This window comes from Cyanistes caeruleus, chromosome Z (assembly GCF_971803275.1).
Source record: "Cyanistes caeruleus chromosome Z, bCyaCae1.hap1.1, whole genome shotgun sequence".
Taxonomy (NCBI): Eukaryota; Metazoa; Chordata; class Aves; order Passeriformes; family Paridae; genus Cyanistes; species Cyanistes caeruleus.
Genome location: NC_141732.1, coordinates 46,544,954 through 46,561,735, shown reverse-complemented (window position 1 = coordinate 46,561,735; position 16,782 = coordinate 46,544,954). Strand labels below are relative to the sequence as shown.

General features: G+C 34.3%; 1 protein-coding gene across 5 annotated transcripts in view; it reads left to right on the top strand.

The window, feature by feature from the left end:
- VPS13A (vacuolar protein sorting 13 homolog A) overlaps positions 1 to 16,782 on the top strand; it is a 112,559-nt gene that overhangs the window by 30,849 nt on the left and 64,928 nt on the right. For all 5 annotated transcript variants that reach the window (XR_015281028.1, XM_086869257.1, XM_086869255.1 and 2 more), the window contains 13 exons: positions 518 to 650; positions 1,448 to 1,565; positions 5,217 to 5,355; positions 9,474 to 9,558; positions 11,263 to 11,435; positions 12,903 to 13,059; positions 13,395 to 13,474; positions 13,680 to 13,739; positions 13,822 to 13,978; positions 14,402 to 14,518; positions 14,602 to 14,705; positions 15,139 to 15,306; positions 15,951 to 16,258. Coding sequence is in view for 4 of the 5 variants with exons in the window: in XM_086869257.1 (XP_086725383.1) it covers positions 518 to 650; positions 1,448 to 1,565; positions 5,217 to 5,355; positions 9,474 to 9,558; positions 11,263 to 11,435; positions 12,903 to 13,059; positions 13,395 to 13,474; positions 13,680 to 13,739; positions 13,822 to 13,978; positions 14,402 to 14,518; positions 14,602 to 14,705; positions 15,139 to 15,306; positions 15,951 to 16,258 (1,799 nt within the window). In the remaining variant the exon portion in view is untranslated. The remainder of the gene's footprint in view (positions 1 to 517; positions 651 to 1,447; positions 1,566 to 5,216; positions 5,356 to 9,473; positions 9,559 to 11,262; positions 11,436 to 12,902; positions 13,060 to 13,394; positions 13,475 to 13,679; positions 13,740 to 13,821; positions 13,979 to 14,401; positions 14,519 to 14,601; positions 14,706 to 15,138; positions 15,307 to 15,950; positions 16,259 to 16,782) is intronic.

Here is a 16,782-nt window from a genome sequence, read left to right as displayed (position 1 = left end):
GTTTCAAACCTGAATCAAAGGAATATTGACTGATATTAAAGGAAAGACATTGATGATGAACAGTCCAAATAATCTTTTCCTCTCTGTGTCAGAACTGAATTCAACAGGGTTCAGAAATAAATTTCATGTGTCTGAGTTATTTAATGCAATAATATTTTATATATAAAAATTCTGAATAATTATGCTACTGGTTTCAAAGAGTTTGTGACTTTATACTTTGGAGTATAAGCCACTTATTAAAGAAAATTACTCTGTACAGAGTACATAGTGTATTTGAATTAGTTTTTTATTTCTTTCTTTGAGGAAGAGATGCTGTTAATACTCTGGTTTTTGTTGCAGTGCAGGCTAGGAATTTTAGATATTAGCTGCTGTGCTGTGATAGTTTTAAGACTCTGACCTATAGTGAGGACTGAATAATTATTTGTGGTAGGAACAAGTATTTGTAGAATTAGTGCTTTGAATATTTCTGAAATTGATTTCTGCTTTTTTTTTTTTTTTTTTTTTTGCCTGATTTAAGATGAGGAGCAAAAGTCGTTCTGATTTATCGGAAATCAAAGTAGGACAAACCTCTATTGAAGATATAATGTCAAGAGCTTATGACAGTTTTGATGTCCAGCTCAGCAGTATGCAGTTACTGTACAGCAAACATGGCAAGTATTCCTGAAAGTAATCTTTCTCTATAGGACTAAATATAAGGTGGTGGTTGTTATGCCACATATTTTTTGCTGAAACAGTGGAGAATCTTTTGGAATGTACTTCTTCAAGCATAAGTGTTCTTAATTCAGTACTGTGAACATGTTACGAATTTCCAAAACAAACCTTTAGGACTTAATTCCAATCTAAGCAAATTTGTAATAAAATTCCTTTTGTTAAAGACATTTCATTTGATTTGTTGCATAATAAAGGTAAGACTGTATCTACTTTGTTTATGCAATTTTCCTTCAGTGCCTTTGCTTTTCTCCAGATTTAAAGCAGAATCCACAAGTAGTTGTAGGTTTGATCATTTTTTTGAGAGTAAAGAAAGAATGAGAATCAAACTACTTCAAGAACTGGAGTCAATTTACTTCAATAAGGTATCAAAGGAAACTTTAGTATTTTGGGAACTAGCAACATAGAGTCAGTTATAATCAGAGATGTCTTAAGCATTTAATTCTTAATCCTGTGATTCTAGGGGAGAATCCAGAGCCTAAACTCCCAGTACCATGCATGTTAAGAACTGTGTCCTTAGAAGTCTACCCCTGGATGGGGTAACTGGGTAGATGAGACTAGGATAAATTCGTAATTAGTCTTATATTTTGTGTGTATAAATATATCTGTTGATAGAACTTTAAAATATGGCATCTGAATTTTTAGCAATATATACTGATATCAGATACTTGAATTCTGTGATGTGTACTGAGAAGGAATTTCTTTCAATGTTTAAAGTAGGTTTTCTCTGCTCTTCTAGATGAGAACTGGCGAGAAGCTCGGAAGCTAAAAAATTCATCTCAGTGTATCTTGCAGCCTTTGGATGTAAAACTGGAATTTAGCAGGGCTATGGTTGTTACAGATGCAAGAATGCCCAGGTATATATTTTTCCTAATTTTGAAATTTTATGGTAAATTACTTTTTTGAGGGGAAAAAGAGGGAAAAAATAAGCATCTGGTCATGCCTGTGTGCTTTTGCATTGGCTATATTTAAATCTTGGAAGTAAAATACATTTTTCTAGAAAAACAGAAAATGAATTAAAATAAGTTTTCAGACACTGAAAAGGTGATAGAATATTATAATACTATGTTTAACATATTTAGAGATTCATATTAAAGATATTACTGCCCCTTCTAATTCAGTCTTCGTAATAGCTACATTTCAGTTCTCATTCCAAATACCAAGGAGCTAAAAATCTGAACTTAAAATCACTTCTATAAAAACCAAGAAATATTTTGAAAAGTAATGTGCTGTCAAACTCCCTCTCTTTTCATTTGGCTTATTGCTCTGGTTATTTTACCTGCTATGGATCACTTCTCCAAGAAACAGCTCTTAATGCACTGAGTTCTGACTTAGGGTTTTCTAGCAAAATTTTATTAGTTAAGGAAATTGTAGCAATCAAAAGAAAATAATTAACTGTTAGTAACGATTGCATGGTGTAGTGCTGCCACCTTCTGGAAACCTTAGAGGCCAGATTCTGCATTTTGATACTTAAAACTGACATCTTAATGTTTTCCCTCCTTGCTTTTCTCTGTTTGGTGAAGAAGATCAAATAAGGGGAATGTAATTAATGGGAATCTTTTTATGTTAGAAAGTGAGATTTCATTTCTATGGTCATATAACAGAATGAAATAATTTTAATGTAGATTTGTAATTCACATCTCTCAAAAATTACACAGTTGTAACCTGGATTAAGGAGCATCTTCTCTTAATGAGTACACTTATAACAGTATTGTACTACTTCTTGTCTAACTGTCTTGGCTACCAGGTGTGCTTTGGCAGTTAATGTGTCCAAACTGATTCTGGAAAATCTCTGCCTAATTTTTCTCTGTATCACATTGGGCACAAATGATAAAGATTAACTGTAGCTTTTGTCTTTTAGCAAGAATCCTCTGAACTGTAAATTTGAACAGTTGAATAGGATATATGCTCACATCAGCTACATATATATATAAACGTATATTTAGTGTACATGTATCTATTCCTTTTTATGTCAGTTTTTGCAAGTATACTGTAGACCCAGTATTATGTATTTCCAGTGTTTTTTTATAAATATTTGGAACTGTATGCATAGAACAGCATAGTTCTGTTGAGAAAAATGAATGGAAAGATGTTGGTTTTACAGCAAAACCTAGTACCAAAATTGTTGTTTAATGTAGTAGATTTTTAGAAACTAGTTTCTTAGTTTGGAAGGCCCCTGTTATACATTTAGGCATCTGAAAAGCAGATGATTGGGTGTCTCTATTTTTTGATTCCTTGATTGTATGTCTTTCAGTGACCATTGGACTAATTTGAATTCCTTGCGATTTTATTGTTCAAAACACTGATGGATTTACTAGGCTTTGTCCTGACTTTGTTTATAAAGGCACAATTCTATATTGCTGCCTTGAGGAAAATACTAATTTAGGAAAATTTGTTAATGACTACTGTATCAAAGTATTTTCACTGTTCATCTGTATTTTCATCTACTCATACGTGCTGGTTGGATATGAATATCTGCATTTCTTTCATTTCTGGTAATAGGATGCTCCTTACAGTTACTGTTGCTTCACATTTGGAAGCACTAATACGATCCTGTAATTTTGTAGCCTGTGTAATATTTTTTTTAATGTTTGTTTTATCCTGTTGTATGGTTCCTCCATTTTCTGGAGGAAGGTGGCTGAGAGTCTGTCATGATTTTTGAAGGTGTATGAAGAAAGTATTAAGATAACAATATTAAGAGCGTCCTGTATAATAGCATTCAGTATAAACACAATAAAAATTCCAGGGTGAAGGAATATACTTATTTGCAGCTTTGAGGATGGCATTCTTTTAACATTTCTTTTTCTCTGTTCACAACCAGTCTGAACTTGAACGAAGTTCTGCACAAATTTCCTCATCAGTTGAAGTACTTAGCTTCTTCATGCCTCAGTCTCTACAAATGGGGTGTAACTGATTCTTCATACAGAGGTTTTCCAAACCGTAGAAGCATTTGTTTAAAAAGCAGTTCAGAGAGCCCAGATTATTTGCAGTTGTCTGCTTTACATCTGCTGTGTGCCTTCCTTCTAAGTGTATGGGCTGTCTGTTGTACACTCATCAAAAATGTTTTAACAATTTTCACAAATTTTTGTAGAGTGGTTTAAGTGCAATGAAAATGAGAATTGCTATTGTATATTTAATTGCTATTGCTTCTTCAACAACTGAGGAGCACAGTAGAGAGACAGGTCCTTCAAACCTGGGTAGTTACACACCTACCTTAACCTTCTCCATAAAAACAAAAGACCAAAAAGGAGGGTGGGGAAAGGGTCTAAATTTCTCTCTGATAGAACTGGAATTAAGAATAAGAATAGTAGTTGAGAATTAATCTCGTAAATGTAAGGATGTGAAGAAATTCATAAACTGAAGAAAACTAGCTACTGTCACAGTTTAACATGTACAATTTTGTGCTTCTTTAAGTGTCAGAAGCTCTTTTTTCAGATACTCTCATACTATCAAAGTTGGCTGAAATGGATTGAAAATTCAGAGCCTTTTGTTTTCACATCTTCTTCAGTCTTATGTTTTATGTTGCTTTGAAGACTCAGATGTGAGTTAAGCACATCAAAAGTGGAAGGAAGTAGCTTGTCTTTTTCCTCATACACTATGCAATAAGCATCTGGTGCTACCTGTTAGCTGTTGAACAGACCTCTTTATCTGTTCTAACTAGAAGTTGTAATAAAAGCAGAATATGTTCTTTGAACAAATTTTCTGCTTCTGTTACACTTACTAGTATGAGAAACTAAGTTGTGTTTTAAGTCTTTAAAAACTCAGTGTGTGTTTGACATGATTCTACTTATATTTTGGCCAAACCCTAGTCAAATACACTTAAAATATGTTATACTGTTTTCTTTTTAAAAGATGGTTATTTTATTATTTTATGCCCCTTATTGCTATATGTTTATTCCTTTGTTAAATATTTAGACTACTACTATAGTCCACTGAACTATACATGAGTTCTAGGAAGTATTTTGTATTCTTTTTTTTTGATGTTTGAACCCTAAATATTAATATGCAAAAAACCCCTCCACCTTCTTTTCTCTAAAAGACCATGTAAAAGCTCAGTTATGTGATTTATTCTAAGTAATTAAATTAAATGCATGAACAAGAGGGAACAATTTCTGATTGAAAGGAAAATTTGCCTTATGTAGCCTAACCAGAAGTGGTTTTTAGTGCTATTTGTAATCCTGATCCACAAGACTTTGTAGCAAATGGAAATATGGAAATATAAATGATGCTACTAAGTGGGTATTTGCTGATCAAGGAACTTTCCTGTATTCAACAGAAGGGTTGCGCATACACACACACACACACACACACACACACACACACACACACACACAGAGACACACACACACGGATACATACACTATACATGCAGTGGTTAGATGAACAATTTTCTGACCAGGAAACTTTCATGTTTTTCAGAAGAAAAATAATGTGAACTTTGATTGAAATAATTTTAAGATTGATTGTTTCAACTGTGAAACTTTTGACTTTGTCTCTTTAAAAAACAGGTTCAAACTGTCAGGACAGTTGCCCTTACTTTCTATCCAAATATCAGACCAGAAGGTGACAAGTATCTTGGAGCTAATTGATAGCATTCCTAAGCCAGAAAGTGCTCCTGCTACCAGTTCTCCTCCAAAAATGACTGAGGTAAGGTTTTTAAAAGAGATCTCATTAAAAATGATCAGAAAAACACCTTCTTGATATTAGCATTCCAGTTTTGGAAGGTGTACAAGACAGTGACGAACAAGCATTGATTCAGTGCGTCTTGGAAAAGTTAGCTCTTTCTCTAAAGATACAGAACGTATTCTTGCTATTTAGTTAATTTATTGTGAACTTTAGCCACTAATTATGAAATAGTTGTCCGGTGTTTGGATTTAAAATAGAACCCCTCAGAGTTTTACTACTATGGGAATTAATTTGTAGTTTATAATAATCTTGACTAACAAACATACTCAGTTTTGTTGAGGATTAGTTTAATACCTTCAGATTTATGCATGTATCAGAGTGCTCCAGAATTTGGGTTCAGCTGTTTCGTGTAGTTGAGAAAACTTTAAAATGGTGTAATTTTTGAAATGCAAGTATTATGTGATGTTAGATGAGAATTTCAAGAGCCAAACAAAAACTACTCACTATCTGTTTTATAAATAATGCCTGCCTAGCAAAAGTAGCAGGTTTTTTTCAGCTGACCTCAGTGCTTTTCCCATTTCAAGTCCATTACACAATGTTTCTCAGCGGTGGAAGTTCTTCTTTGTACTGATTAGGAGTTTGAAGAGTGGTTCTTGCTCTTTCACCACCGCCTTTCCTTGGTGAAAATGATTTGGGTCATTGTTTTATATCTTCTTCAGAACAGAAGTTTGTCCCCTTCCTATTATTCCTGAAAAATGTGTTTCCCCTTTTGAGCTGTTCTTAACAAAATTAGGAAATTAACTCACAGTTGCTAAGTTTTGATGTGTCTAGTCTGTGTGACCTGGCTATGCCTTTATGTATATGCAGAACATTCCTATCATTAGAATATATGTGAAATCTTAAAAGTCAAAAAAAAAAATTTGGCTCTCCATTTTTCTGCCACTTGTAAATACTTTGAACAGTTATTTAGTAACTCATAGCACTTGGTTCTACAGGGCTAGTGGTCATCTTTGTATTCGGGTTTTTTTAGATTATTTGATAATTATCTTTCCATCTTTGTACAAATTATTCTGCACTGTTCTGGAAAGCTGTTGCTGCAGTTTGGTATTTTCTGTGGGTTATATTATTTACTAGCAGTTAATGCAATAATTAGACATACATACCTATTGAAAATATATATAGAATGAAGACAGTTTTTCTTGCCATGGTTCTTTCCATCTCGTTAGTGATGCCATTAAAACGTTAGCTAATTCCGACTTCTTTCATTCTTCATATATTAATAATATATCTAGCCAAAAGCTGCCTTAGTCTCTGGTTTTTGGTGCAAGTAATTGCAGACTAATTTTTTTGAGCATAGGTATTGGGACTTTACTTTTACATAAATAGAATCTGCATGTATAAGATGATGGTCCTGTGCTAATTTACAACGCTGACTACACTTGAATTTAATTATAGAATTCAACTATTACTTCTGAAGTATTTTAGGTGACCTTGAAGTAGTTGATATTACCTGTAAATTAGTTGTGATATATGCTGGATGAGCTGAGGAAAGACTGTAGACCAAGTATAAATGTATTTGCATTATATGTGAATCCATATCAAAATTTACCCTTAAACCTCTCTGCTCAAGCTTCCATTTACTTCAGAACTTGACAGACTTTAACTGCTGGTATTAAATTCAGTTAATTTGAGTGGATTTTGTGCTTTGATGGTGGCAGATATACTCTCATGCTTTCATCCTTACAGCTGTAATTCTTCTGAACTTTTTTAGCATCACATCATTTCTGAATTGAAAAGGATGTGAAATCCTTTTTCAGAGTGCTGTTTTCTTCTTTACATTCTGAGTTAGTGGTGGAAATGTTCTTGAGCTGTGAAACAGAAGACATTTTGGAACAGATCCTTCTACATTTTTTCACTCAGCATTTTAGTCCAAGAAGACTTCTCAGTGTGTAAGGCTATTTTTCATGATTTGGTACTATGAAGTCAAATTTCACAGTTTTTTCTCCTTGTTTTCGTAGAATGGGGAAGTGTTACAGATGAGACACTTTCACAGTTACAAGACTCTTAAAATACTTAGTCTATTTATTACTTTTAGATATTTATATTTACTTTCAGACATGAATATATTCAGTAAAGTCAGATTACTTAGGCTGTAGACCAAGAGAGATGTGGGAATGTTGAGAGTGAGATTAAAAATGTAGCCCTGGAAACAATGTTCAAGATGAGTGCTTCATGTTACCATAATGTATAGATTTGATACCATGATTTTGTGAATAATTGTCTGAGCCTGAGCTTTGAAAGGTGCAGTAACAAGGGAGAGGAGGAAGTGTGGTGGTGCAGGGAAAGAACTGTTGTCAGCCATGCAGTCCAGAGCCAAAGGCACTCAAGAAGAAAGGTGCACAGTGTTCCTCTTACTTTGATGCTCTGTGCAGGGCACATATACTATACATGTGCATGTGGAACTTGAAGGTGAGAATTCTTTACAAACTCAGATTGCTGAGATTGCATTCTGAGGCTTGATGACAAATAAATCATTTGAATACCTTTATTAAGAGAATTTAATTCTATCATATATGAAACCATGTGGAGTGGAGGATTTCTGTTCTAGAGTGCACTCTAGTGGTATTTCACATATTTTCAGTTACTGCTCTGGGTTGTGCGTAACTGCATTTCACAATTGAAGAATCATAGATTATCCTTACCTGGAAAGGACCCACAAGGATCATCGAAGTCCAACTCTTGGCCCTGCTCCATCTGTAGGAGTCACACCATGTACCTGAGAGCATCGGGTAAACACTTCTTGAACTCTCTCAGGCTGGTGCTGGGACCACTTCCCTGGGGACCCTGTTCCAGTGTTCAACCACTTTCTTGGGAAAGGACCTTTTCCCAGTGTCAGCCTCCCTCATAACCCTTCATGCTGTTCACTTGAGTCCTGTCACTGATTAGCAGAGAGAAGAGATCAGACTCTGCCCCTTTGCTTCCTCTTGCAAGAAATATGAAGACTACTGTGAGGACTCCTCTCAGTACCTTTACTAGTTGTTTTTTTTCCTTAATGTCTGAAGCAGTGCAATTCAATAAGACAGTGTGCCAGATCCCACACTTGGGTCACAACAAGCCAAGCAGTGCTACAGGCTGGGGATAGAGTGGCTGGAAAGCTGTCCAGCAGATAAGGACGTGGAGGTGCTGGGTAACAAGCTGCTGAATATAAGCCAGTATGTGCCCAGGTGGTCAAGAAGACCAAGGGCATCCTGGCCTGTATCAGCAATTGTGTGACCAGTAGGACCAAGGCAGTGACTGTTCCCCTGTCCTTGGCACTGGTGGGGCCGCACCTTGAATCCTGTGCTCCGTTTTGGGCTGCTCACTGCAAGAAAGACTGAGGTATTGGTCTTTTATCCAAGTAAAAAGTGCCAGGAGTAAATGGCCTCAGATTGCTCCTGAGGAGGCTTAGGTGGGATATTAGGAATTTTTTTTCACCAAAATGATTGTCAAATATTGGAGCAGGCTGCCCAGTGGATGAGTTACCATCCCTGGAGCTGTTTAAGACTTGCAGATGTGGCATTTAAGTTCACCACTAAACCATGTCTCTGGCAGTGCTAGGTTTATGGTTGGAGTTGGTGATCTGAAGGGTCTTTTCTAACCTAGATGTTTCTATGATTCTATGAAAAACAAATATGCCTTGTCTGCTCTAATGTTCTATGTAGCTCTTTTTAAATTTTTTTCCCCACCCAGCACTTAGGTTATTTTTGTAAAGAACCATTCACGTTTATTGTTCTCTGAAGTTGCTCTGTTGTAGTTCTTTGAGTCCTCCCTGCCCTTTGAGGGACTAGGTTTTGTCTTTTATGGTTTTTCATATAATGTACAATTTCTGACCATCTTTTGGTCTGTGAAGTTGAATGATTGAACCTCTTCAGTGTGTTTCCTGGTGTGTTTTCTCTAGTTAGATGCAAGTGCAGTAGCTGCTGCTTCTACCTATTTTAGGTCTCCTTTCTCCCCATGCTTATTATTTTAGTAATGTGGTAACCTTTATTAATTTGCACTTAAACTGAATTTCCCTAAGTCGTAAAACTTGGATGAAGCATATATGCATGCAATAGCATGACCAATAAATACAAGAAAAAAAATTGTATCTCCTGTTTCAGGCTGTACTGTCCCCTGTGCTTTCAGCACCACATTTATCTCAAAACGTGTGTCCTGTTTTGGATCTTCATTCATTTGCTGAGTCAGGTAATAAAATCTATTTTAAAGTCTTGCTTAAGAAGCGGGTCAAGTCAAGAAGTTTTTGAGTTCTTTGAATAAATTTATTATTCTTGTTATAAGCAAGGATATGGGGCTTTATTTCAAGTTCTTGAGGGCCAAGTAGTGTTGTATTCTGTTTAGTTTATAACTGATACTGTACAAACTACTTGAGTATTTTTTCATAGCAGTAAAATTCTGTATGCTTGTTTTTGTTGTTCTCTTCCTGAGGGTATAGTAGGAAAATTTTGTTTGGTATGGTGGGTTTATTTTTGTCAGGGCATATGTGACTGCAAATCTCTATTCAGGGCATCTGAAGTAGTATGACATTTTTAGCTTTAGCATGTGCTTATTCCTCTGATGACGGTTTTAATTATTTTCTTATAGTGAAGGATTTCGCTCCTATTTAGGTGTGTTTATTTAAATTATGAGGTAGTGAAATGATGTCCATTAGAAACTGCTGTGTTTTCATAAACATTTTGACTTCTACTGGATAAAGCAGAAGATTGGCTTTGGGAGAATCACTTGTGTTCAGTACTACCTTGTTGTTCAAAACAGCTTATCTAGATCCTAACATTTATCTAGTAGTTACATTAGAAAAATAATAATATATATAATATGTTATTTCAGTGTCAGTCAAAACACTCAACTGGAGAAACAGAGAACCAGACTACTACTCCTTTCTCAAACTAATGGTTTGTGTGGTTAGCAAACACTAGCAAAATTATCAGCAAAGTTATTATGTCTACTTTATAGCTTTAAATTCAGCATGTAATATATATGTAAAAATATGTGTTTGTGCATCTTCATATTTTTTGTATGAGGTTTTTATATGAGTTCCTTTAAGTCTGAAGGTAGAGTGGAAATATCTTTCAGTTCTTAAAAATTGGGCTGAAGTGAGAATGCAGGCTAGCAGCAAGTAATTTGAGAAAGTAATAGTTAGATTTAGATTTTAATCAAGTCTGACTTCTAATCTATACTATAAATACAGCTATACAGTCCTTTTAAGTGACATATGTTAATTCTCGATTTTCACCCTCCAAGAACTCAGGGCTGCTTTTAAGTGTTACAAAATACTTCATGTAATTCTTTGAGTTTTTTAAGAGGGCTATTTTATTCTTCTGCAGTTACCGTATACTTCAGTGTCTTTGGTTTTTTAGGTGAAGGAGAAGACCTTCATAAGACAGTACAATCTATTTATCTTGGCTATATTTCTGCGCTGATGTAAAGCAGAGTGAAAGCTTGATAGTTCTTAGGAGTCTCTCTGAAATGGGAGATCTACAGCAGGGAGAAATCCCTAATAGTGTGCCTAATAAAGAGGCCAAGGCTCCTGTACTTGTCAACAGCAGTCTGACCAGTAGATGAGTTAAGCTGTTAGGTCACACCAAAGGCAAGACAAAGCGTCATTTGTGCTGTCATTTGCAAAGCCAAAAGTAAGAGAATGCTAAAGGAAAGAATTATCTGATGAGATCTGAGGTTTATGGTGACATTATGGAGGCAGATGTAGGCGTGATGTAAAGTGGAGGCAAGAGTTGAGACGACTGTGGGAACAGATTTTATCACTTGTTAGTTGTCAGCTAGATACTTGTATGTTTAAGCTTTTATAGATGTAGATGTAAGAACTCTAGGTCATAATACTGTAAAATATTGACTGTGTAAACTGCATATGTAATGTAGTTGTGAATTAATCCTTAGAATCAGAAGAAGAATTTTATGATGCACTAAGCAGTCCTGTGGATGATGTGCCGTTTTTTGAAGTCCCATCTGGTTCCCTCAAGCAGGCCATCAGTACAAGGCGAAAAACCCTACGCAAACAAGAATCTTTGAAAAATATGACAGATTTCCAGCTAAAGTTTGAAGTAGCCGAGGTAAAATTACTTTTTTGAATTTCCCCGAAGCACAGCAAGACTGTAATTTTTTCAGTGTTTGTTGTGTTTACAACTCTATATCTCCAGAGATACTCATTCCCCCTTTTTGCCTGAAACTATTATGCAGAGTTTTCTCCAAGTCATAGTGTTGCTTCTGTATCCTTGTCATCACTGAAATGCTTTGAGTTATCCCCTTGATTTCTCAACTCACTTTGTCACTTAATTTTCTTTACCTATGTCATTACATATTTGTTTCAGCTAAATATGTGCTTGTGGCATCTTTTTTCCAGATACTGCTTTGGTCAATTGGAAAACTTCATTAATGTTTTATGTTGTTACAAGCACCATATTTTTCTATTCTAGTTTTTCCTAGATGCTGTTACCCACATGTGTAATGCCGTAATATCTTGCTGTTCTTGCTGTTTCATGCTTGTGGGGGGTAAAAGAGTATTTTATCCAAATGCAAGAACACTTGTTAATTGTATCAGTTCTAGTAAAAGAGGTGACCTCTTAACACTATTGTTAGCTTTGTCATTAGACCGTCATGGCTATGGTAATGTTATTCCTGCAACTCAGTGTATTTTACTTTACATTTATTTTAAAAATAAATGATACAAATTCAGATAACTTTACTAATTGTGTTTTGTGGTAGGGCTTACAGAATGTCTTCAACACTCCAAAGCTAGCTTGTAGCATACTGTATACTACACCTTTACTGCAAATAAAACTGAAGTGTACTGTTTGTGTGATGACAAGACCTCATTTAGAACTACTAGTCTAAAACAAGAATGCTGTGTTTTACATTATTTTCTAATGACAACTAACTTAAAATTTCTAAGAAAACAATAAATTTGGAATCTATTAGAAATCACCTCTCTTCTCATAGTTTAATATTACTTATTGGGATTTGTTTTGATTTTCCTTATTTGTGGACAGCATTACAGGGAAAGGGAGAATACATGTATTTGTTTGGTTGTCAAAATCAGATACAACAGCTCACCTATGTATTTATTTAACAACAGTATTGTCATGCATTGTGAAAATGTAGTAAATCCTCTTGCAAGACATTCAGCTTGGGAATTTGACTCTTAGGAAGAGAATTCAGAGAAATTCCAGTGAAAATAGTAAACACTTTGTGTTGACTGAAAATCTAGTTTTGACTGTATGGAACATTGCTGAGTGCTGTATGGATTTTTTTTAAAAAATAATTTAGTTTGTGTAACTGTTATTTTGGTTACTTTAGTAATACATACATGTTTGAAATTTCAAGCATGCATGTTTGAAGTTTTTGTTATTTTTTCCAATGCATTTGCTGTACAAAGTTAAATTATCAATACACAAATAGACATTAACCAATAAAATAAGTAAATATATTATATTCTGTATAAAAATGAAAAGGTTTTTATACTTATTATAATCCCTTACTGGTTTTGGGGATGTGTTTTGGTTCTTTTTTTTTTTTTTTAGGTCTTAATTAAATTATGCCGTCTTACTGGTGATACTGAGATGCCTGTGCTCCAGCTTGATATTTTGGGCTTAGGCACTGAAATTAAGATAAGAACATTTGACATGACTGGGAATGCCTTCCTTCATGAAGTTGGTCTTCTGTGCCCAGAGTATATTGGTAAGTATTTATAATCTGGTCAAGGAATTAATTATTCACTAATAATACTGTGAATTTGTCTTCAAAAACTGTAGGGCTTTTGTCAAATGGGGAAAATTTGCTTCCTAAGGTAAGTTCAGGGTGAAGGCAAGTAAATCAGGAGCCCATCTTCTTATTAGTGCTTTGATAAATATATTCTGGTGCTGATGATTGTAGAGAGAGGTTTAACTGTTTTGCGTCTGCGAAACAGTAATGACAGCTAGGAGCCTCGTTGGCAGTTTATAGATTAAGAAAGTTCTAAATCTTTTTTTATTTAAAAAAAAAAATTCTGTATTCTTTTTTCTTTTTTCTTTTAGATGATAATGACAAGCCAGTTTACATAATTACTACATTGGATAATGTAGAAGATGATCTTCTCACCCTGGAGTATATAAAGGTTAGGAAAATGCAGTAGATGTTTAAGGTTTTTTCCTTACTTATTGATGTTTTTAATATCTTGAGTGTCATGTACAAAGTCTGTCTGCTCCTTCAACAGAATAACTTTTACATCTTAAGTTGTAGTGGTTTTGAAAATAAGTTTTCTTTAATGGAATTTACAAACTTCTGATTTGTTTGTTTTATGTGCACTTTTGGTGAAATAGACTGATATTAAGGGACCAGAACTGAAAACTGCCTGTCAGAATATTCTACAGAAAATAAAGGTATGATATCTTTTTTTTTTAATATAATTTTTGTGAGTTTGGGAGAAGATGAATACTGGATAAACAAAATTTTTCCTTTTAGGTGAACTTTTCTTCTCTAGATGTTCATTTGCATACTGAGGCTCTGCTGAATGCTATTAACTATCTGAATAATCTTCTACCTAAACAAGGAACTAAAGTTGTGGAAGAACCAGTCCATGAAAAAACAGAGGAGAAGAAGGATGTTCTTAAAAAATTAAGTAAGTTTCTTAATTATTTTTTCCTCTTTTCATTACTCTGTCTTGACTTAAGTAAGGAATAAAACAAATGTATTTTCTATTTTTGCAAACCTGTCAGTGATGTTTGATAGAAATTTTGCTTAGAATAATACATATCTATACGGTTGTATCCTTAGCCATATGTAGTTTTCTGACATTTAGGTCAGGGCATACCTTTGCTATGTATTGGAGGCACTAAGTCAATGTAAAAAGAAAAGCCATATCTTGTTGTCAGGTTTTTATAGTTTTTTTCCTGGTATGAATTAAGCATTGATGGCCTTATAGTCATTACTTTATACTTGAGGAGCATTAACCTCTTGCTTGCTGTGCAGTTCAAAGGGATACCAAAATATTACATGTCCTCATTGAAGAATGCTAACATCTGTTATTTTTTATTTCCCATAGCATCAAAAAAATCAAAGTGTGAAGATGTTATTGACCTCATTATCTGTGCAGATTTATCGTGTTTGCGTATTTTTATCAGAGAGAAAAGCCATAGAATAGCTGAAATTCACATTGAAGGTAGGAACAAACCTTTAATCACAAAGACACAAAACTTTGTAACCATATTCGTGTATAGATTTTGTATATCTTTTTTTTTTGAGGTCTCGATAGCCAAGTGATCATGAAGAAAGCAGCAACTGATGTGACTGCAAAATTGAAGAACATCATTATTGTGGATTCTGATGAGACAGCATTGTATAAAAAGGTAAGCACATGCATGTATTTTTTTAATGGATGCTAAATTAAACTTATTTTTTAGACTCTACTCTCTACTGTGACTTTTTTCAGTCATGTTTTATGTATTTGTTGGGAGTTGGATTCTCTATATAACAGATTGCTTTTGCTCCCACAACCAATAATTATTAGACTGACATTAATTTGTGCAACTGTGATATTCAGCTGCTCATTGTGCCTCTTACTGTGTTGACTTTAGTGAAGAGAATTATTGAAGCTGAGATGTCAACTGAGTATTTTCAGCAATTTCAATGGATTTTTAAAATACAGTATTTTTCTTCATATATTATTGAGATACTTGAAGTAAAAATGTGTTAGTGGTGTGAGGTATATTTTGTTTTGAAGTGAAGTTTCTCCAGTATGTAAGTTTTTACAGTAGAGATACTATTTTTTTTCTTCTTAAGGCTCTTTACATCACAGGAAAAGAAGTCTTCAACTTCAGAATGGTATCATATCTGAATGCTACAGATGGCATTGCATATACAAATATGGATGTTGTTGACAATCGTATTTACCTAACTGTTGGGTGTATTCAAGTAGTTTTTGTCAACAAGTTTGTTTCATCTATTTTGGTAAGTTAAATTTTCCAAATACTGTTTCTTAGCATCCAGGTGAAGTTGTCTGAGTAAGAACAGGATAAGAGTGTTCCATATGGGCTGGCATCTGTTTGTGTAAGAGCTCTTATATACTGTTGTAAAAACTTTACTGGGGTTGATGGTTGGGCTGTTTATTTTTCTTCTACATATGTTTGTTACTGTGGAGCAAATGAGTAAGCAAAAAGGTTTACTATTGTTAATAGTAATGTTTTTCTTAGATGATTTGTGACAGCTGTTAAACATTCATAGCATTAACTATTCATTACACTGAAATATAAGTAAGGAACCATGAAAATTAATGCCCTTTCCATAGATTCTGCTACGTAAATCAAACTTTTTCTGCTCATATGATTAAATAAAATGGAATTCCTACAAGTCATGTTTCAAGGTCATTGCTCTTACCATCTAATTTTCAAAATATTTAGTATAGAAATTTATTTATATATATGAGTAATTTATTATAGTTGAGGGAAGATTATCTTAACAAATAATTTGGACAAAATGTATAGCAAAAATAACATTTTAGGATGGTTTGCTGTTTAAATAACTATGATTCATAGTGTTTTTGAAGTACTGTAATTTTTAATTATTAATTCCTGAGATCTGTATTTCTTTCTTAGGCTTTTATAAATAACTTTCAAGCTGCCAAGGAAGCTCTTACTGAAGCAACTGTTCGAACAGCAGAGAAAGCAGCTACAGGTGTAAAAGAGTTAGCAGAGCGTAGTTCCCGTTTGGCACTAGATATCAATATCAAAGCACCTGTTGTGATAATTCCACAGTCAGCAATGTCTGCAAATGTCCTGGTGGCTGATCTTGGTTTAATCACAGTGAAGAACCGATTCTTTATTGCTAAAACAAAAGCACGGTGTACTCTCCCACCTGTTATTGACTCTATGACAGTGAAATTGAGTGAACTGAAGTTATACAGGTAATGTACTGTCAATATTTTAAAAATTAATTTAATCCTTTTGGAATTCTTCAGTGAGCTTCAAGGAATAATTAAATGATTAGCTAATTGCTGGTGATTGACAGACTGTTATCTTGGAATATAACAGTAAACTAACATTTTTTTAAAGCAATGAAAATGTATGGTTCAGGAAAAAGAGCAATCTGCACATCTTTAAATAGAAGCAAATGTTTGTTCTGGGCAAATTGTGTAGTACTATAGATTTATGCATTATTCATTACTTTGGGACAGGCTATACCCATTTGTATTGGACTGTTTTGATGTGATTTTCATGCTAGGCATAGCAGCAAAGGTACTGAGTTAAATAGCTATAAAGAACTGTTTGAAAATGGTCCTTGGTGGAGGGGGTTCATGGAAGGAGAGGGAATGGAAGGGGCTTTTCAAACATAGTTGAAGTATACTTAAGAAAGAAGCAGTTGCTCTTTCTCTCCACTGGAGAGTAGGTAAGAGATCTGACATGCAGGAGTTTGTGTGTTGTGTTTCTG